Source organism: Bombina bombina, chromosome 1 (assembly GCF_027579735.1).
Source record: "Bombina bombina isolate aBomBom1 chromosome 1, aBomBom1.pri, whole genome shotgun sequence".
Lineage (NCBI taxonomy): Eukaryota > Metazoa > Chordata > Amphibia > Anura > Bombinatoridae > Bombina > Bombina bombina.
The window spans coordinates 729,665,796-729,689,328 of record NC_069499.1 but is presented as its reverse complement, the minus strand read 5'-3'; the positions used below and the strand labels follow the sequence as shown (position 1 = coordinate 729,689,328).

Genomic DNA, 23,533 nt, shown 5'->3' with positions numbered 1-23,533 from the left:
GTAAACCTGTACTGAGATACCAGAGTTCCAGAGTTGTGAGGCGCTTAGGTAGACAGATTGAAAATCCTGATGCCTGTGTCGCCACATACTGAGACTTCTTATCCTCTCTCATTCCCCCGTCAACGGCCGCATTGACAGAGGATATTGGCTATACTGGACCAAAGTAGGACTGTTAAAACTAGAATTGGCGTTCCGTGTGCGTTTCGGGTAGATACTGCGTGACTGTGGATCTTCGTCATCCTCCGGTATTGTGACTGACATATCGATCTCACTTTGGGGATTAACGATATCCCTGTCATGTTCCTCTTCTGTCAGAAGGGTCAATGTTGGTCCGTATGTCACAGTGTCCTCCACATAGTTGCCCTTCACCTCTCTCAAGTTCTCCGTGAGGGAAGTAAACTGAGTAACCATCTTGCATGATAACCGTTGTTGCAGTAGTATTTAATCTTCCTCCATGTTAGTACACAATGTACGTCAAATCTCCAGGTCCCTTTAGAAGACGTAGTCTTTGCTATGGGAGTGTAGCTGTGGTTATAGAGCACGTGACTCTTAGCAGACAAGAGCTGCTCTTACCCGGCCTGAGATCTGACCGTGGGGGTATTGATGGTCTGATGTAGACCGTCACCAGCAGTCTGTCTATTCGGATCTACCGAGGTCTGGATCAAGTTAGAAAAAGGTGTCTGCTGGCTCCAAAACTTCTTCTTAGCTTATGCCTCTAGTTATAATATTGTACAGAGTGTTAACTAAGAAATATATGACATATAATTGAGGTCATATACGGAGCTCCTGGAATTCATGACTGCTCATTGTGATGGCTTAGACACGCCCCCGTAATTAAACTTTTTAAGTGTCTGTTTCCTATTTACTCCATGGGTTCATGAATGCAGAGAAAGCTAGCTATTAGTAGCTAACATACATTAGCACTGAGAGTTTATAATTAGACATCACAAGCTGATCTAAGCAGTGCACAGACGCATCCAGTCTGTTAGGTGCTAAGACCTGCAATAAGCACTATGCTCGTGGACCCACCACAGCTGATAAGGGAAGGCAGCATATCGACACAAGGTCTTCTCCTCCAGCTTCACCTTGGAAGCATATCCCCGGTAAAGTTTCTCACCAAGACCGCTTCCACTGCAAAAATGCCAGCGACTCTAAATGAAGCAATGGTTTAAAAAAGAACTGCCTGTAAAGAGCGACCTTAATCAGTGCATGTGCCTTGTCTTCTCTGTAAAAGCCTGCACTTTATCACTCACTGTACTGTATGCTGGCTTTTAGAGAGAGGATAGGACAGATGTGCTGCCTATCCCAAATCTGTTACCCTAGGCACCGGCCTTGTTGGCCTAGGCCTTAATATGCCCCTGCATCAAAATGAATGGTAGAAAAAGGTTTCTGCTCTTCTAAACACCATAGTAAAAGATTAAAATGTCTTTTTTATTAGAGGCAACATAAAAGAATGATATACAGAAGTAAAAGCAAGTGTACATCCATTGATGGTCTCGGTCAGACAAGGTGCATCATGCCATACGCATTTCATGCAGGGGCTTTGCCCTTGATCACTTTCATAGTTTTGCACTTTGACTGACACCTATTTAAAGACCCTATCATTAAATATCACACCTGTGATTATACAATTTTTAAAGGCATATACATATTAACAGAAACATTAGAGGGATATACATGTATAAAGAAACATTGTTTCACTTGCTGAGAGAACTATTAAAGGAACACTCAATCAAAATTAAACTTTCATTATTCAGATAGAGCATGCCATTTTAAACAACTTTCCACTTTACTTCCATTAACAAAATGTGCACAGTTTTTTTATATTTACTTTTTGGGTCACCAGCTCCTACTGAGCATGTGCAAGAATAAGTATATTATGTGTTTGTGAATGGCTGATAGCTGTCACATGGTACGTGTATGCATTTGTGATTGGTTGATGGCTATCACATGGTACAGGGGGAGTGGAAAAAGACATAACTTTTAAAATTCTTGGAAACAAAATCTACTACTCATTTGAAGTTCAGACTAAGTGCTATTGCATTGTCTTGTTATCTTAGCATTTGTTGATTATGCAAATCTACTGTGTTGACTGGTCCTTTAACTTCTAAAAATAAAATAAAAATGAAAATACTCTTGTGATATTTAGATACAAATCAATAGAACAAGTTGATATCCATTACAGAATTTCAACCAAAGGGATATTTGTTCTGTAATTTAAAAATCCAAAAGACCTCACATTGGCCAAGTTTACGTTACCTGTCATCTACCCCTTTGTGTCTTGTGGTAAGATCTATTCTCTGTACACTCAAAATTAAGCTTTCATGATGCAGATAGGGCATGCAATTTTAAACAACTTCAAATCACTTTTATCATTAAATTTAATTTGTTCTCTTTTCATTCTTAGTAGAAAGCTAAACCTAGGTAGACTCATATGTTAATTTCTAAGCCCTTGAAGGCTGCCCCCTTATCTCAATGCATTTGACAGTTTTTCACAGCTAGAAGGAGTTAGTTCATGTGTGCCATATAGATAACATTGTGCTCATGTCCGTGGTCTTACTTATGAGAGGGCACTGATTGGCTAAAATGCAAGTCTTTCAAAAGAACTAAAATAAGGGGGCAGTCTGCAGAGGTTTAGATACAAGGTAATCACAGAGGTAAAAAGTGTATTAATATAACCGTGTTAGTTATGCAAAACTGGGGAAAGGGTGATATAAGGATTATCTATCATTTTAAACAATAAACATTCTGGAGTCCCTTTGACCAATCAGTATTGAAATTGTGTATATACCTTAAATGTTTTGCTATGGGGTGCTGGAATAAGAGTTCTCAATAGCCCCGAGATGTTCTAGAATTCTATCTCTGAGGGAACATTTAGTGCACCCAAGATATTGTTTGCCACACCTCTTACATGTTAACAAATATATAACATGTGTTGTGATACATGTGCTGTTAAACCTTATGTCTACCTCTGCATTTGGAACAACCCACTCATCTCAGAAACCATGTGTGTTTGATTTCAGATATCATGGAGGTTGATAAAATGCTGCCTCAAGTTTTAGCTCTACATGGTACAAAGTTACAACCTTTGGATATTATTGTACTTAATTTGTTGTTTCCTTTAAAAAATGGAAGAAAATTGTGTATTAATTTACATATTTTTCTTTAGTCTGTACTGTATGTTGTAACACAATATGGTTTATTATTTCTCATTGTTTTCTTGGTTTTGTTTTTGTATGTTAATAATTCAGTTACAGGTATTTGATCAACCTCCATCTCAGTTTGTTTTAATAAGGTACTGTCATTTTTTTTGTTTATTTTTTTTTAAGAAGTTAATATCTTCCTGTGCAGCAAGTGAAACAATGTTTATTTATACATGTATATCCCTTTATAATGTTTTGGTTAATATGTACTGTATATGTATATTCTTTTAAAGATTCTATAATCACAGGTGTGATAATCAATAATAGGATCTTTACATAGGTCTCGGGCCAAAGTGCTATACTATGCCAGTGAACAAGAGAAAAGTCAATGCCCGAAACGCGTATGACATGGTGCACTTTGGCTGACTGAGCACATCATTGAATGTAGGGATGTGCATTCGAATCCTTTGTGAGGATCTGAATTTAGAAGTAAGCAGCTGATTGTTTCCTTTGTATATTTTCTTAGCCGGATTGATTCCTGTAAAAGATCCCCACTCTAATATCTGGATTGGCACAGATCTCAGAGTAGGGATCTTTTACAGGAATAAATCCGGATACGAAAATATCCAAAGGGAATGGGCGGCTGCTTACTTCTGCATTCATATCCTCATGAAGGATCCGATGCACATCCGTAATTGGATGTACACTTACTTTTTCTTCTATATATCATGCTTGTATGTTGCATCTAATAAAGAAGAATTTTTAATCTTTTACTACAGTGCCCGGAAGTCCAGTAACTTTTGTTCTACTATACTGTTACAGCCACCAGGCCAATTTCCTGGCACCAGGCACAATACAACTGTAAGAATATATATAACCATACTGACTCCATTTTTATCTCTATTACTCCATTTTGTGTAATATTACCATTTTAGCTTAGTTAATTTTAATGTAGTTTATTATACTGTGAAGAAATATGCTGATGTGAGTTTCTTGCAGAACAATTGTATCTCAATACTATGTCCTTGCTATGTCCTTAGCTGAATGCCTGAATTCACTTTTATCTTAGCCTTACTGTATTTTAGTGTTGTTCTTTGATTTTGGTTATCCTCTGTAAATTGTCAGGCTATACTGCATCATTGTAAAGCCATGTACCATGTAAACATTTTACCTTTATAAGCACAGCACTGCTAAAAATAAAGAGAGCAGGCTTAGACTGCATTCTGTGTGTGTGTCTGTTTTTTGCTCTCCAAGGCCTTGTATGGTGAAATACTCAATTCCAGGTGAAATGCAGAATACGGATCCGTCACAAGGTTCACCCGGCCTCAGAGATAACCTTTAACAACTACACAGCTGCTTATCTTTTGCAGTTGCTGAAGAGCGTTCAAAGACCCTCAAGGACTCATTGTAGCTCTCTGGGTCTGCATGATTCATATCAAAATGAATGGGATGGAAAAAAAACTCAAAGGGAGGAAAAATATTTGTCTCCATATATTGACTAAAATCTAGATATTTTTATTCAATGCAAATTCACGCCTAGAACAGGGTGGGGTAAAGAGAAATGCCTCTGAGCACAATATAAGGAGAGCGAAGAAATTATAGTAACAATGTTATTAAAATGTAACCTTTATTGTAGCTATTAAGATGACAGCAAAAAAATGCACTGTTTGCTGCCCAACAAATATTAAAAACACTGCACTACTGGTATTGATTATCAGACTTATTTATATTATAATAAAAAGTGAAGATGAGTAACGTTGTGTAAAGAAGACTGTGTGTAGCGTTGCACTCAATTGTGGACTCAGTACACTGGTACTTGGTTGTGTGTATTGGACAAAGAGGTGATCAGCTTAATATAATTAAACCAGTTGCACCTTAATTAAAGCTGCTGATAAATATCCGCTATTGTAAATAATACAAAGTAATTAAATCTGCTTGTAAGTTGTAATCTGTAGAGAAGTATTCTAATATTATTGCAGAGATAAATACTTAGGTTTTTACCAATATAAGGATAGCGTCTGAAAGTATTGGTGCTGTTCAACACTTGTATATTAATTCCACAAAAATATACCGTAGTATTCAGTGACTAGATTGAACAAGATTATGCCACAAATGATGAGTGACTAAAATAAATATCTACTCATGAGTGGCATATTCATTAGCATCGTGCATTGGCAAAAAGTACTCGCTATCCAGACTTTTTCCAGGAATATAGCGATTGTATTATGGTAAATATATATTAGGTCTAGTTCCCTTTATGACCAACAGTGAGCAAAAGTAGTATCTACTAATACTAATAAGAAGCGTTACTATATATAATATTCATTAACTGAGATTGTTCTAAACGTTACTCGCTAACCTGGCATTTAGCCAGGAATGTAGCGATTAAATTTAGGAAGGTACATATAAAGGGTCCCCTGTTTTTGTTATAACCAGAAGTGAGCTAATTTTAAAACCAACAAGAAGATCCCTAACGCAGTCACGTTTCACTATTGCTTCCTCATGAGTAGATATTTATTTTAGTCACTCATCATTTGTGGCATAATCTTGTTCAATCTAGTCACTGAATACTATGGTTTATTTTTATGGAAATAATATACAAGTGTGAACAGCACAAATACTTTCAGACACTATACTTATATTGATTAAAATGTAAGTATTTATCTCTGCTATAATATTAGAATACTTCTCTACAGATTACAACTTACAAGCAGATTTAATTACTCCGTATTATTTACAATAGCGGATATTTATCAGCAGCTTTAATTAAGGCACAACTTGGTTAATTATATTAAGATAATCACCTCTTTGTCCAATACACACAGCAAAGTACAAGTGTACTGAGTCCGCAATTGAGTGCAACGCTACACACAGTCTTCTTTACACAACGTTACTCATCTTCACTTTTTATTATAATATAAATCAGTTCAATAATCAATACCAGTAGTGCAGTGTTTTTAATATTTGTTGGGCAGCAAACAGTGCATTTTTTACTGTCATCTTATAGCTACAATAAAGGTTACATTTTAAAAACATTCACCTAGATTACGGGTTTTGAGTGCTATAGAGAAATTAATGAACGTAACAAAAGTTACGTTATTTAATTTCCTATAGGGCTGCCATTACAAGTTTTCAAACATACGCCTTTTGCGTGCAATATGGTTGCGTTGAGCTCCATACCACACACAATCAGAGTGCTGCTGAGACGTGCTCGTGCACGATTTCCCCATAGATATCAATGGGGAGAGCTGGCAAAAAAAAACTAACACCTGCGATCGCGGAAACAAATGTTCCGTAACGCAGCCCCACTGATGTCTATGGGGAATTAAAAATACTGTTTAAACACCCTAACATAAACCCTACGTCTAAACACCCCGAATCTGCTTCCCCCGACATCGCTGACGCCTGCCTACAGTTATTAACCCCTAATCTGCCGCTCCCGATATCGCCGTTAACTTAAATAAAATTATTAACCCCTAATCTGTCGCTCCCAATATCGCAACCACTATACTACATTTTTTAATCCCTAAACCACCAGCCCCCACATCGCAACAAGCTAAATTAAACTATATCAACCCCTAAACCTAACCCTAACCCTAACGTAACCCTAACCCTAACATAACCCCAAACCTAACCCTAACCCCCCCTAATTTTAACATAATAAAAATATAGCTAAATTAAATTTACAATTATTAACTAAATAAACCTATTAACCCCTAAAATGCCAGCCCCCCACATCGCAACAAGCTAAATTAAACTATATTAACCCCTAAGACAACTAACAAACAGCTAGATTACGAGTTTTGCGTTAGAAGCTATGCAGTGCTAACGAGCAGTTTTTGCTCACCACTCACTTACCTACAGCGCTGGTATTACAGGTTTTTACAAAACTGGCGTTAAAAGGCAAGAAGTGAGCATTGAGCAAAATTTTGCTCCTTACCGCACTCCAATACCAGCATTGCTTAAGTCAGCGGTTGAGCTTGTCGTACGTGCTCGTGCATGATTTCCCCATAGGAATCAATGGGGGAGCCGGCTGAGAAAAAGTCTAACACCTGCAAAAAAGCAGCGTAAAGCTCCTTAACGTAGCCCCATTGATTCCTATGGGGAAATAAAATTTATGTCTACACCTAACACCCTAACATGAATCCCGAGTCTAAACATCCCTAATCTTACACTTATTAACCCCTAATCTGCCGCCCCCGACATCGCCAACACCTACATTATATTTATTAACCCCTAATCTGCCGCTCCGGACATCGCCGCCACCTACATTATACTTACGAACCCCTAATCTGCTGCCCCCAACATCGCCGCCACCTACATTATATTTACTAACCCCTAATCTGCCGCTTCCAATTTTGCCGCCACCTACCTACACTTATTAACCCCTAATCTGCCGCCCCCAACGTCACCGCCACTTTAATAAACATACTAACCCCTAAACCGCCGCACTCCCGCCTCTCAAACATTAGTTAAATATTATTAACCCCTAATCTGCCGTTCCTACCATTGCCGCCCCTACCTACATTTATTAACCTCTAATCTGCCGACCCCAACATCGCCGCCACTATACTAAATGTATTAACCCTTAAACCTAAGTCTAACCCTAACCCTAACACCCCCTAACTTAAATATAATTACAATAAATCTAAATAAAATTACAATAATTAACTAAATTATTCCTATTTAAAACTAAATACTTACCTATAAAATAAACCCTAAGCTAGCTACAATATAACTAATAGTTACATTGTATCTAGCTTAGGGTTTATTTTTATTTTACAGGCAAGTTTGTATTCATTTTAACTTGGTAGAATAGTTATTAAATAGTTATTAACTATTTAATAACTACCTAGCTAAAATAAATACAAACGTACCTGTAAAATAAAACCTAACCTAAGTTGCAATAACACCTAACACTACACTATAATTACATAAATTAACTAAATTAAATACAATTACCTAAATTAAATTAGCTAAAATACAAAAAACAACACTAAATTACAGAAATAATAAACAAATTACAGATATTTAAACTAGTTACACCTAATCTAATAGACCTATCAAAATATAAAAAAAAAACCCTAGCCTAAATTAAGCTACCAATAGCCCTTAAAAGGGCCTTTTGCGGGGCATTGCCCCAAAGTAATCAGCTCTTTTACCTGTAAAAAATAAATAAAAATACCCCCCAACAGTAAAACCCACCACCCACACAACCAACCCCCAAATAAAATACTATCTAAAAAAACCTAAGCTCCCCATTGCCCTGAAAAGGGCATTTGGATGGGCATTGCCCTTAAAAGGGCAGTTAGCTCTTTTGCGGCCCAAACCCTAATCTAAAAAATAAAACCCACCGAATACACCCTTAAAAAAACCTAACACTAACCCCCTGAAAATCGACTTACAGTTCTGAAGACCGGACATCCATCCTCAAGGAAGCGGCAGAAGTCTTCATCCAACCGGGCCGAAATCCTCAACGAAGCTGGGAGAAGTCTTCATCCAAGCTGGGCAAAGTGGTCCTCCAGACGGTCAGAAGTCTTCATCCAGACGGCATCTTCTATCTTCATCCATCCGACGTGGAGCAGCTCCATCTTCAAGACATCCTGCGCGGAGCATCCTCTTCAAACGATGGCTTCTTACTGAATGACGGTTCCTTTAAGTGACATCATCCAAGATGGCCTCCCTTAGATTCCAATTGACTGATAGAATTCTATCAGCCAATCGGAATTAAGGTAGAAAAATCCTATTGGCTGATGCAATCAGCCAATAGGATTGAGCTTGCATTCTATTGGCTGATTGGAACAGGCAATAGAATGCAAGCTCAATCCTATTGGCTGATTGGATCAGCCAATAGGATTGAACTAGATTGAAATAGAGCAGGGGCGGCATTGCACAAGCTTTTCACAAGAAATGCTTGTGCAATGATTAATGCGACATCATATGCTGTCTGCATTTATTGATATCGGGCGGACTTGATTTGCTACAGCGAATCATGTCCGTTCTGCCATATAATAAATCGGCAGACTTAAAGATAAAATCATGACTCACCAAAATTGCATAATGCATAAAATTGATGGATAAGTGAGGCCCAAATCTAAAAGAAAACAAATTGGCTAAAATATTGCTTTAAGGTGCTGACATGGGATCAGAAATAATTTTTCATACCCTAGCAACACCACTTTGCCTTGGCTAAGGACTACAATTTACAGTGATGGGGCTCAAGATCCTTGAAAGAGAATCTGAGTTCTTTGAGAACAGCAATAAAGGGACCTCCCAACAAGGCCCAGAATCTAGGGGACAACAGCTTTTCCAACCTTCTGGGCGGTCCCCCTGGTTCCAAAGGAGCCCACATCATCTAAATGCAAAATACAACACACACAATTCCCCTTGGATGAAAGAAGGGCTTATACATTTTTGCCTTTAGGTGACAAATGATTACAATAAAAATTGCTATCCTCTGTATTTTCAGTTCCTCTGTATGGTACTCTGGGCTTCATAAGGGACCCTTGCAACCGAAAAAGCACTCCAATAGGGAAATTAAACCCTGCTTTAAAAAGGAGGGGCCACTCTTTCAAAGAAGAGGTTACATGTCCAGATGGCTATCCCATGATCACCTGGCAGAACCATAGACATGTGGAACATCATTAGTCAGATGTGGTTTTCCCTCATGCTATCCCCCATACAACACATACAAACCTGAGACCCTTATTTAAAAGCAGCAATCTTGTTGTCCTGTGTCAGTCCCACTGCCAGCTGATTGTCATAACAATTACAAATAAATCACACCACTGGTTCTATTTTGGGAGTTGTAAATGGTTTTTTTTTAAGAAGCCTTTCTTACTCATTTACCATAAAAATATATAAGACCCCTATAATAATATGGTTTCATGTCCTAATAGCTGTCACATGATCTGCCTAGTTATACTTATCACCTGGCAGCAACCACTAGTCTCTGTTCTGTTCTATGATTATTATTTGTTTAATGAATAAATAATTACAGGAATCAAAATAAATGGAACATCAGGGTGAGTGTAAAAATAAAGGATATTTTTGTGAAATTCTATATAGAAGGATTTTTGGTGCAACTATATTTTATTTATTTTTTAATTTATGTTTGCTACAGTGGGTGAGTCTGGACAGGGGTAGGAGCAGGCATAAATTGTCACAGTGGGCTAAATGTATTTACAATATTGTGATGTATGTGCACAACTAAGGGCTAGATTTAGATTATGAATGGAGCACAAACGTTTGCACTCGATCGATACAGGATTTATCGTGAGGGTTTGCGCTCATCAAGGCTTACTGCTGGGATTACGAGTTAAAAGTTAACGTGATTGCTTAAGCACAATTGCGATTTACGCTAGAATGATTACTGCAACTTCAGAACTCTCTCTCGAAATATGTGTCACAAAAACATCAAAAATACATCACTAAGTAAAGTTACACTCATAATAACACTATCTAATAAAACATATTAAACAAATATATATTGCACACAAAAGTTATAAAGGCTCAAACATATGAGGTCTCAGATGTTAGAAAAAATGGCAGGCAAAGGGCTTTAACATGCAGATACATACATGTACATGTCTAAAGATGTTTATGTATTTGTATATATATAAATATATATATATATATATATATATACACACATACATACAGCAGTTATATATATCCTATATTATAAAAGGCCAAGTGTTTGTCTGAAGCCGTCATGCGCAGTAGAGACAAACACTTGGCCTTGAGATAGGGAGCACGAGGTACACAAACAGCTGTGAGGTCTGGGGAGCGCGAGGTAAGCTGATTGAAACAGCCTGTGGCAAGAGATATGGAGCGTGAGCTACTCAACAGCTGTGAGGTGTGCTGCGTGAGAAGCGGCCACACGCTCCCCAGACCTCACAGCTGTTTGTGGCTGACGGGAGCGTTGCGATGGGGGGGTGGCCGGACGTCGTGATGGGCGTGGCCGGGTGGGTGCCGCCGGGATGGGGCGTGGCCGGGCGTCACGATGGGCGTGGCCGGGCGGGTGCCGCCGCGATGGGGCGTGGCCGGGCGGGGTCCCGCGATGTGAAGACTTCAAGACAGAGCCAGAGAGGGAGCAGGAGAGGGGGGGAGAAGGGCCAAAGGGGGGAGAGAGAGCCAAAGAGAAGGGGGGAGAGAGAGCCAAAGAGAAGGGGGGGAGAGAGAGCCAAAGAGTAGGGGGGGAGAGAGCCAAAGAGAAGGGGTTGGGGAGAGCCAAAGAGAAGGGGTTGGGGAGAGCCAAAGAGAAGGGGGGGAGAGCCAAAGAGAAGGGGGGGGAGAGCCAAAGAGAAGGGGGGGAGAGCCAAAGAGAAGGGGGGGGGAGAGCCAAAGAGAAAAGGGGGGAGAGCCAAAGAGAAGGGGGGGGAGAGCCAAAGAGAAGGAGGGAGAGCCAAAGAGAAGGGGGGGGAGCCAAAGAGGAAAAAGAGCCAAAAAGGAGAGAGAGCCAAAGAGGGGGGAGAGAGAGCCAAAGAGGGGGGAGAGAGAGCCAAAGAGGGGGGAGAGAGAGCCAAAGAGGGGGAGAGAGAGCCAAAGAGGGGGGGGCAGAGCCAAAGAGGGGGGGGGGGGCAGAGCCAAAGAGGGGGAGGGAGAGCCAAAGAGGGGGGGAGAGAGCCAAAGAGGGGGGAGAGAACAAAAGAGGTGGGAGAGAGCCAAAGAGGGGAGAGAGAGAGCAAAAGGGGGGGGGAGAGCCAAAGAGGGGGGGGGGCAAAGAGGAGGGGAGAGCCAAAGAGGGGAGAGAGAGAGAGCCAAAGAGGAAAGAGAGCCAAAGAGGAGAGAGAGCCAAAGAGGGGGGAGAGAGAGCCAAAGGGGGGGAGAGAGCCAAAGGGGGGGGGGGAGAGCCAAAGGGGGGGGGGAGAGCCAAAGGGGGGGGAGAGAGCCAAAGGGGGGGAGAGAGCCAAAGGGGGGGGAGAGCCAAAGAGGGGGGAGAGAGAGAGCCAAAGAGGGGGAGAGCCAAAGAGGGGGGAGAGAGAGAGCCAAAGAGGAGAGAGAGCAAAAGAGGGGAGAGAGCCAAAGAGGGGGGGGGGGAGCCAAAGAGGGGGGGAGAGAGCCAAAGAGGGGGGAGGAGAGCCAAAGAGGGGGAGAGAACCAAAGAGGGGGGAGAGAGAGCAAAAGAAAGGAGGGAGAGAGCAAAAGAGGGGAGAGAGAGAGCAAAGGAGAGGGGGGAGAGAAAGCAAAAGAGAGGGGGGAGAGAAAGCAAAAGAAAGGGGGGGAAGAGAGAGCAAAAGAGAGGGGGGAGAGAGCAAGGGGTGGGACTGCTGTACTGCAAAAAATGGCCCGTGTACACGGGCTTTAGTACTAGTATATATATATATATATATATATATATATATATATATGTCTATATATATATATGTGCACATCTGTATTTGTGTATTTATATGTCAATATATGTATTTACTGACATATGTACACATATAAACACACAAATACAGATGTGCACATATATAGTCATATATACAGTGGGGTCACTAGGGGGGGGCGGGCCGCACCCGGGTGACACCCTCCAGGGGGTGACACCAAAAAATTTATTTTTTTTTTTTTTTTTTAATTTTATTGAAATTCAAAGAAATACAATGTTGAGATGCATCCCGGCTGCTTTTGCTTGTTTGTACTTTGCTTCTCCCCTGCCCAATTTTGCTATGAATGTTGTGTGCATGCCGTGGGGCTTGCAAAGTTGCGCTGCTAGCCTAAACCTGCCTGCCTATCTGTGCTCACTGCTCAGTGACATGTGGAGCAGTGGAGTCACTCACTGCTGTGCTGTCTCTCTAAACGGGAACTGGCAAATCATGAGGGGATGCCTGGCACCTGACCGCATGACTGTTTGACACTGTCTTTAAAGTGAAGGAGCCACGTATGATGCCCACCAGACCATTGCGGTTACGGTACACTAAGTGCACACTGAACAGGTAGGAGGGCGGGCGGGGGTCTGGGGGTGGCCAGAGTGCAGAGGTGATTGGCCATAAGAAGCGGTAGGCACGCGGCCCGGGGCTGTGCACTGACAGGCTTGGAACAGAGTCAGAGAGCAGAATTTTCATAGTTTGCGCCTAAACCTTTTCTTTAGTGATTTATTTTTAGAGTGCTCTGTTTATCTTTCATTTGATGCTCTGCTGAGCCAGGGAGCAGCTCTAGGCATGCGCTTTATAATTAATGCAGTGCAGTTTACATATTTTGTAAGTGTGTGTCTGAGTTTTTGTGTGTGTGTGTGTCTCAGTGTTTTTGTGTGTGTGTTTTTGTGTGTGTCTGAGTGTGTTTCCGAGTGTTTGTGTGTGCATCTGAGTATGTTTTTAAGTGTGTCTGAGTGTTTGTATGTGTGTGTGCCTGTGTTTTTGTGTGTGTCTGCTTTCTTGGGGGGGGGGGGTGACACCATAACTTACCGCACCGGGTGACACCAACCCTAGTGACGCCACTGCATATATATAAGGGCACTGGAGCCCTTTGCAGTTAAGTAGAGGAAAACATGTTAAAGCATTTTTATGCAATATTAATTTTGAATAAAGGTTTTAACTATGTATTTACTGCAAATGTTTCACATTCCAATGTTCTGCACATCACTTTAAGGTAAACCTTTGTTTAAAATTCATTGTTGCTCACTTTACTGTTTTTTTTTTTACATGTGCATATAGCTGCATAATAGAAAGTGAAGGGACATGTATCTGATCTGAGGCCTCAATTGGGTAAATGGCTATCATAATTGTAACTGTAGGGATGTTGATCTAATCTGAGGTCTCAATTGGGCTCTCCCCCTCTCTTTTGCGCTCTCTCCCCCTCTCCTTTGTGCTGTCTCCCCCCTCTCTTTTGCACTCTCTCCCCCTCTCTTTTGCGCTCTCCCCCCTCTCTTTTGTGCTCTCTCCCTCCTCTCTTTTGCTGTCTCTCTCCCCCTCTCTTTTGCGCTCTCTCCCCCTCTCTTTTGTACTCTCTCCCCCCTCTCTTTTGCGCTCTCTCCCCCTCTCTTTTGCACTCTCCCCCCTCTCTTTTGCGCTCTCTCCCCCCTCTTTTGCACTCTCTCCCCCCTCTATTTTGCACACTCTCCCCCCTCTCATTTGCTCTCTCTCTCCCCCCTCATTTGCTCTCTCTCTCCTCTCATTTGGTGTCTCTCTCTCCTCTCTTTTGCTGTCTCTCTCCCTCTCTTTTGCTCACTCTCCCCCTCTCTTTTGCGCTCTTTCCCCCTCTCTTTTGTGCTCTCCCCCCTCTCTTTTGCGCACTCTCCCCCCTCTCTTTTGCACACTCTCCCCCCTCTCTTTTGCGCACTCTCCCCCCTCTCTTTTGCGCACTCTGCTGTCTCTCTGTCTCTCTCCATCCCCCCCCTCTTCTGCTCTCTCTATCCCCCTCTTTAGAGCTCTCTGTCTCGGCCCCGGCATCTGGCCCCGTCGGCCCCGCCCATGTTACACCTGACCCCGCCCGCGTCATGCCCGGCCACGCCCACATCGCACCCGCCGGCCACGCTCACTCCATACTCGCCCGGCCATGCCCACTTTACCACACGACGCCAGGGAGGTCAGTTGGAACGCCAGGTGTGTTTGTCTTCGCACGCAGTCTCTACTGCGCATGACATCTTCGGACAAACACACTTGGCCTTTTATTATATAGGATAAAATATTACAAAAAAATAATAACTTATAAAAAATATAAATATTGTAAAAAATATAGATATCTTCTGTGAATTATTTAGAATTTTTATAGTATATATAATAATTTTTAATAATTGTTAATAATTTTCAATATTTAATATGTAATATTTCAATAACACTCCAAACTGGATTTCCCACACGGCTATTGGCTAGGAGGTGGAAACGTCACCTCTCAGCCAAAGTCCCCTCTCAAAGCATAGAAGAGTTGCACTGTGAAGGATACAGGCATCATAAAAATCTCTAAAACAATAAAACTAACACTAACATAAGCAGAAACAAAAAAAAAATTGAGGCAGCTTTGTTTGCTTTGCAATAACAAGACACAGCAGAGAGATGAGCAACTTCCTCTCTCTCCCCCCTCTCTTTTGTGCTCTCTCCCCCTCTCTTTTGCGCACTCTCCCCCCTCTCTTTTGCACACTCTCCCCCCTCTCTTTTGTGCACTCTGCCCCCTCTCTTTTGCTGTCTCTCTCCCCCTCTCTTTTCCTGTCTCTCTCCCCCTCTCTCTCTTTTGCTGTCTCTCTCTCCCTCTCTCTTTTGCTGTCTCTCTCTCCCTCTCTCTTTTGCTCTCTCTCTCTCCCCCATCTCTTTTGCTCTCTCTCCCCCTCTCTTTTGCTCTCTCTCCCCCTCTTTTGCTGTCTCTTTCACTCTTTGCTCTCTCTCTCCCCCTCTTTTGCTGTCTCTCTCCCTCTCTTTTGCTCTCTCTCCTCTCGTTAGCTCTCTCTCTCCTCTCGTGTGGTGTCTCTCTCTCCTCTCTTTTGCTGTCTTTCTCCCTCTCTTTTTTACTCACTTTCCCCCTCTCTTTTGCGCTCTCTCCCCCTCTCTTTTGCGCTCTCCCCCCTCTCTTTTGTGCTCTCTCCCCCTCTCTTTTGCGCTCTCTCCCCCTCTCTTTTGCGCTCTCTCCCCCTCTCTTTTGCGCTCTCTCCCCCCTCTCTTTTGCGCTCTCTCCCCCTCTCTTTTGCGCTATCCCCCCTCTTTTGCACTCTCTCCCCCCTCTCTTTTGCGCTCTCTCCCCCCTATCTTTTTCGCTCTCTCTCCCTCTCTTTTGCGAACTCTCCCCCCTCTCTTTTGTTTTGCGAACTCTCCCCCCTCTCTTTTGAGCACTCTCCCCCTCTCTTTTGCACACTCTCCCCCCATTTCTTTTGCTGTCTATCACCCCCTTCTCTTTTGCTGTCTCTCTGCCTTCTCTCTTTTGCTGTCTCTCTCCCCCTTTCTCTTTTGCTGTCTCTCTCTCCCCTTCTCTTTTGGGCTCTCTCCCCCTCTCTTTTGTGCTCTCCCCTCCTCTCTTTTGTGCTCTCCCCTCCTCTCTTTTGTGCTATCTCCCCCTCTCTTTTGCGCTCTCTCCCCCCTCTCTTTTGTGCTCCCTCCCCCCTCTCTTTTGCTCTTTCTCCCCCTCTCTTTTGCGCTCTCTCCCCCTCTCTTTTGCGCTCTCCCCCCCTTTTGCGCTCTCTCCCCCCTTTCTTTTGCGCACTCTCCCCCCTCTCTTTTGCACACTCTGCTGTCTCTCTCTCCACCCCCCCTCTTCTGCTCTCTCTATCCCCCTCTTTAGAGCTCTCTGTCTTGGCCCCGGCATCTGGCCCCGTCCGGCCCTGCCCACGTCACACCCGACCCCGCCCGTGTCATGCCCAGCCACGCCCACATCGCACCCGCCGGCCACGCTCACTCCGTACCCGCCCAGCCACTCCCTCTCCACCACACAACGGCAGGGAGGTAAGTTGGAACACAGAGGTGTGTTTGTCCTCGCAAGCAGTCTCTACTGCGCATGACAGCTTCGGACAAACACACTTGGCCTTTTATTATATAGGATAAAATATTAAAAAAAATAATAACTTATAAAAAATATAAATATTGTAAAAAAATATAGATATCTTCTGTGAATTATGTAGAATTTTTATAGTATGTATAATAATTTGTAATAATTGTTAATAATTTTCAATATTTAATATGTAATATTTCAATAACACGCCAAACTGGATTTCCCACACGGCTATTGGCTAGGAGGTGGAAACGCCACCTCTCAGCCAAAGTCCCCTCTCAAAGCTTAGAAGAGTTCCACTGTGAAGGATACAGGCATCATAAAAATCTCTAAAACAATAAAACTCCATTGATAAGTGTCCACACTAACTAATAAGCAGAAACAAAAAAAAATTGAGGCAGCTTTGTTTGCTTTGCAATAACAAGACACAGCAGAGAGATGAGCAACTTCCCAAGGACAATATAGACTAGAGTTTAAGAATTTGACATGATTGCTGTTAGTGTTGCTAAAATAAATCAGACCATGCCCACTAGAATGCCCCAGAACATCTATGACTAACTATGTCCTTTCATTATACCCAGCGAGACTTCTATTAAAAATATGCAAATGTTTCACAATTACAAACCTTTACATTAATCGTCATAACTTGACCTATAAGGGCCTAGAATACAAGTAGAGTGCAAAAATATTAGTGGTATTTTGTGTTAGCATCGCTCAAGTGCAATCAATAGCGCTTCTATTTTTATACTCATATTACAAGTCCAAAGTTATTATTTTTAATCTAGTGATAGTTTAGAATGCTCTAACATCAGTATGTAAGATAGCGCAGATGCACTAAACATAATAGACTTCAATGGTGGCGTGCAGTAAATTATATGTGGAATATCGATTGAACACTAAGCCAATGGTGCGCTAAGCTTTTGGTGACTGAATAGTGGAGTTCTTCATGTAGTTCTGTGCTATACTATCCTATATTATAAAAAGCCAAGTGTTTGTCTGAAGCCGTCATGCGCAGTAGAGACAAACACTTGGCCTTGAGATAGGGAGCGTGAGGTACACAAACAGCTGTGAGGTCTGGGGAGCGCGAGGTAAGCTGATTGAAACAGCCTGTGGCAAGAGATATGGAGCGCGAGCTACTCAACAGCTGTGAGGTGTGCTGCGTGAGAAGAGGCCACACGCTCCCCAGACCTCACAGCTGTTTGTGGCCGACGGGAGCGTTGCGATGGGGGCGTGGCCGGGCATCGCGATGGGCGTGGCCGGGCTGGTGCTGTCGTGATGGGGCGTGGCCGGACGTCGCGATGGGCGTGGCTGGGCGGGTGCCGCCGCGATGGGGCGTGGCCGGGCGGGGTCCCGCAATGTGAAGACTTCAAGACAGAGCCAGAGAGGGAGCAGGAGAGGGGGGGAGAAGGAGCAGGAGAGGGGGGGAGAAGGGCCAAAGGGGGGAGAGAGAGCCAAAGAGAAGGGGGGAGAGAGAGCCAAAGAGAAGGGGGGGGAGCCAAAGAGAAGGGGGGGGGGGAGAGCCAAAGAGAAGGGGAGGGAGGGGGGGAGAGCCAAAGAGAAGGGGGGGAGAGCCAAAGAGAAGGGGGGGAGAGCCAAAGAGAAGGGGGGGGAGAGCCAAAGAGAAGGGGGGGGGGCAAAGCGAAGGGGGGGGGGGAGAGCCAAAGAGAAGGGGGGGGGAGAGCCAAAGAGAAGGGGGGGGGGAGAGCCAAAGAGAAGGGGGGGGGGGAGAGCCAAAGAGAAGGGGGGGGGGGGAGAGCCAAAGAGGAAAAAGAGCCAAAAAGGAGAGAGAGGCAGAGCCAAAGAGGGGGGGGAGAGCCAAAGAGGGGGAGGGAGAGCCAAAGAGGGGGGGAGAGAGCCAAAGAGGGGGGAGAGAACAAAAGAGGGGGGAGAAGGCCAAAGAGGGGAGAGAGAGAGCAAAAGAGGGGGGGAGAGCCAAAGAGGGGGGGCAAAGGGGAGAGCCAAAGAGGGGGGAGAGAAAGAGCCAAAGAGGAGAGAGAGCAAAAGAGGGGAGAGAGCCAAAGAGGGGGGAGAGAGAGCCAAAGGGGGGGGGGGAGAGCCAAAGGGGGGGGAGAGAGAGAGCCAAAGAGGAAAGAGAGCCAAAGAGGAGAGAGAACAAAAGAGGGGAGAGAGCCAAAGAGGGGGGAGAGAGAGCCAAAGGGGGGGGGGGAGAGCCAAAGGGGGGGGAGAGCCAAAGGGGGGGGGAGAGAGCCAAAGGGGGGGATAGCCAAAGAGGGGGGAGAGAGAGAGCCAAAGAGGAGAGAGAGCAAAAGAGGGGAGAGAGCCAAAGAGGGGGGGGGGAGCCAAAGAGGGGGGGAGAGAGCCAAAGAGGGGGGAGGAGAGCCAAAGAGGGGGGAGAGAACAAAAGAGGGGGGAGAGAGAGCAAAAGAAAGGAGGGAGAGAGCAAAAGAGGGGAGAGAGAGCAAAGGAGAGGGGGGAGAGAAAGCAAAAGAGAGGGGGGAGAGAAAGCAAAATAAAGGGGGGAAGAGAGAGCAAAAGAGAGGGGGGAGAGAGCAAGGGGTGGGACCGCTGTACTGCAAAAAATGGCCTGTGTACACGGGCTTTAGTACTAGTTAATAATAATGGATTACTTCTGGTCTGAGAGCGCAAAGTTTTGGATTGTGCTCAAGTACAACACTTAAAGGGACACTGAACCCAAATTTTTGGGTTTATTTAATGATTCAGATAGAGCATGCAATTTTAAGCAACTTTCTAATTTACTATTATCATTTTTTCTTCATTCTCTTGCTATCTTTGTTTGAAAAAGAAGGCATCTATGCTTTTTTTGGTTTAAAACTCTGGACAGCACTTTTTTATTGGGGGATGAATGTATCCACCAATCAGCAAGAACAACCCAGGTTGTTCACCAAAATGGGCCGGCATCTAAACTTACATTCTTGCATTTCAAATAAAGATACCAAGAGAATTAAAAAAATTTGATAATAGGAGTAAATTAGAAAGTTGCTTAAAATGTCATGCTCTATCTGAATCACAAAAGAAAAATGTTGGGTTCAGTGTCCCTTTAACTAGTACAATTAACCCACTAATAACATTCCTTGTTCTATTCATTCATAATATAGAGAATTTGTTAAGATGCTTTAGTTCAAATATTTAATCATTCATATTGTGCATTATTCTTTGCTCAAAATCGCAAAACATACCCTGCACTATCAATTGCACTCATTTTGTAATCTAGAACTCTGTGGGAAATACAAGTTGAAATGAGGCTCAATGAATATCGAACATAATCTTATTTCCCCAGCAAGACCTTTAATAAACCTCATGTACATCTAGGAATTTCAGGACATTGTCTTCATTGATTCTAGTCACTCACAATAAATGACAACGTAGCGTTTTTCCTTATTTCAGTTATGTATTGCAGACAGTTAATGTAAAGCTTGCATGGGTAATGCACTGGGGTTGGATACCAGTTTTACAGATCAAACATGAAATACTTTTCTTGTGAGATTATTATACATTAACATATTTTTTGGTCTTCTAATTTCATCATCAATTTTACTGTCCTCTGAAAGGAGAAACATATACATTATTCTCACGGGTTATCAAGCAGCTATACAAATATCAACACTATAAAATGTTTATGAGAATAAATGAAGGGAAAATAACTGCAGATATATTTTCTGTGCCAAGATTTCCCACTGTTTCTCAGTGAGATTTATCACTCCTACGTTATATTATGTATATGTCTAAGTTTAGGAAACCTCCCTCAAGTTCTACAAATTTTTGCTCAATAGAATCCATTCAATAAAACTCAAACTACCATTAATTTTTTTTTTTTAGTAAATTGACTCCAATTAATAAGAAATAGACGTTGAGCAGCTGTTAGTAACCTCTGTTATTTTGTTCAGTAAAATATAAGGAAATTGAAAGAATTATCACACTGTGATAGTTTTAGATTAGATGAATAGAAATCTCTCACACATGAGTTTTTTTTAGTTCTTTAGAATACTATAGAAGGGAAGAATGTATCTCTCTGCCAATGATGCATTCTAAATTTGACAGCTCTTTTAAAGAAGCACTGGCAGTTGCATACTGTAAAACAATACACAGTGCAATATAAAAGTTGCTACCTTTTTCCTTTTTGCACCGTGGGGCAATATGGTCTACCTGACATTTCTAATCAAACAATGGATGTGTTGGCATCTTGCCCATATGTTTTAGTATCACCATCCAGAGCATTGTACATGTACTAAACAAATCTTATGTTTCTCTTGACCCTGCAACATGCTATATAGTGATGGCTTGATTACTAAAGCAGCTAATTTATTTTGGCCCTGAACCAAAAAATGATACACATTTTGCTAACAAAATGACAGTTTCAAATGCTTAAGAACATTTATTTCATGAGCATATGTTTTCCAGTGACGTTTAAAATTACTCATATATGCTATGCTTATACAAAATAACTTCATGTCCCTTTAACACATACATCTGCATTATTTAGGAAAGACATTTTAATGAAGAGAGATAAGAGATAGGGAAAAAAAAACAGAACACATAAAATATATTGAAAACTATTGAGTTTCAGTACTACTTTTAGCTTTGTTTGCAATATTAACAGCTCCCCTATTGATTTTACATTTGTTTACAAGTAACAGAACTGCTGAAAGAAAGCGCATTAGAAATGTTCAGTTGTTTATTTATTGTATAACTCAGTTGTTTCCATTAACGTGGAGCTTTGTTGTATTATGTATCCAGTCAGTAAATCTTGATATCCGGGTGTATACGCCATATTTATCTTTCTCTGCACATTTTTCTCCCCAACTAGTAATTCCAGTTAGAAACCAAATATTGTTATACGCAGACGCGTGAGGCCCCCCGCTGTCTCCTTGACAGGTGTCTTTAGATTGGTCTGCATATCCGGCACAAAACATATTCACATAAACAGAGAATCTGCTCGACCTCTTGCATGTTGCACGGTCAATGAAAGGCACCATTAACTTCTGCAGGGTTATGGCTGGCCTACCTTGATACCTCACGTCCCCCCAGCCTGTCACCATGCTAAATGCCTTGGTCCTCAATAGTTTTTCAGTGAAGTCTCTGTCGCCGATGCATATAGGAGTCACATAGTTATTTAAAGTAAATGGTTTCTCCAGTTCTAAAAGTGCGATATCATTATTGTACTTGTTTTTAGATGCGTTGTATGAGCTGGGGAAGACAATCGTAATAACTTTTTGATATTGCTCTGTACCATCAAAAATCTCTGTGTTATGTTCACCTGTTGCAAAAATAATAAAGAATTTTTAGTGGTCAAATATTGTAAGATCTAATCTTTAACTTCTTAAATATATCTTTACATATAAGATACAGGGCCCAATGAATCAAGTAGCAGGGCACTCATTACCTCTGTGTTTGCAACAAGCTAGCATCAGACAATTGTACAAGCAAATGCTTGTGCAGCCCTGCTGCCCACTCTCATGCAACCAACTACACAAGAGCAGGACCTGTCAATCACCCAGGATCGAAGAGTTGGGGATAATTTAACTCTGAGGTCATGGAGAGGTAAGGAAGCACTGGTCTTATGAGTGGGTGAGACGTAACCCCTTAGTGTAAAGACAATTTTCTTACCGCTAGGGACCAGGGCTATTTCTGCGGTGTTTGTATTTATCTGTAATTTTCCTCTTACTCATTTACTGTACCCACAAATATTATATACCGTTTTTCTCGCCATTAAATGGAATTTCTAAACATACCATTATTTTCATCATATCTTATACTTTACTACAAATATATATATATATATATATATATATATATACAGGGAGTGCAGAATTATTAGGCAAATGAGTATTTTGACCACATCATCCTCTTTATGCATGTTGTCTTACTCCAAGCTGTATAGGCTCGAAAGCCTACTACCAATTAAGCATATTAGGTGATGTGCATCTCTGTAATGAGAAGGGGTGTGGTCTAATGACATCAACACCCTATATCAGGTGTGCATAATTATTAGGCAACTTCCTTTCCTTTGGCAAAATGGGTCAAAAGAAGGACTTGACAGGCTCAGAAAAGTCAAAAATAGTGAGATATCTTGCAGAGGGATGCAGCACTCTTAAAATTGCAAAGCTTCTGAAGCGTGATCATCGAACAATCAAGCGTTTCATTCAAAATAGTCAACAGGGTCGCAAGAAGCGTGTGGAAAAACCAAGGCGCAAAATAACTGCCCATGAACTGAGAAAAGTTAAGCGTGCAGCTGCCAAGATGCCACTTGCCACCAGTTTGGCCATATTTCAGAGCTGCCACATCACTGGAGTGCCCAAAAGCACAAGGTGTGCAATACTCAGAGACATGGCCAAGGTAAGAAAGGCTGAAAGACGACCACCACTGAACAAGACACACAAGCTGAAACGTCAAGACTGGGCCAAGAAATATCTCAAGACTGATTTTTCTAAGGTTTTATGGACTGATGAAATGAGAGTGAGTCTTGATGGGCCAGATGGATGGGCCCGTGGCTGGATTGGTAAAGGGCAGAGAGCTCCAGTCCGACTCAGACGCCAGCAAGGTGGAGGTGGAGTACTGGTTTGGGCTGGTATCATCAAAGATGAGCTTGTGGGGCCTTTTCGGGTTGAGGATGGAGTCAAGCTCAACTCCCAGTCCTACTGCCAGTTTCTGGAAGACACCTTCTTCAAGCAGTGGTACAGGAAGAAGTCTGCATCCTTCAAGAAAAACATGATTTTAATGCAGGACAATGCTCCATCACACGCGTCCAAGTACTCCACAGCGTGGCTGGCAAGAAAGGGTATAAAAGAAGAAAATCTAATGACATGGCCTCCTTGTTCACCTGATCTGAACCCCATTGAGAACCTGTGGTCCATCATCAAATGTGAGATTTACAAGGAGGGAAAACAGTACACCTCTCTGAACAGTGTCTGGGAGGCTGTGGTTGCTGCTGCATGCAATGTTGATGGTGAACAGATCAAAACACTGACAGAATCCATGGATGGCAGGCTTTTGAGTGTCCTTACAAAGAAAGG

At 42.5% G+C, this 23,533-nt stretch overlaps 1 protein-coding gene across 2 annotated transcripts in view; it reads right to left on the bottom strand.

The window, feature by feature from the left end:
- Positions 1-20,869: 20,869 nt before the first annotated feature.
- The window catches only part of F9 (coagulation factor IX), a 156,109-nt gene continuing 153,445 nt past the window's right edge, over positions 20,870-23,533 (bottom strand). For both annotated transcript variants that reach the window (XM_053699242.1, XM_053699243.1), the window contains one exon: positions 20,870-21,777. In XM_053699242.1, coding sequence (XP_053555217.1) covers positions 21,212-21,777 — 566 coding nt within the window. In that variant the 3' untranslated portion in view covers positions 20,870-21,211. The remainder of the gene's footprint in view (positions 21,778-23,533) is intronic.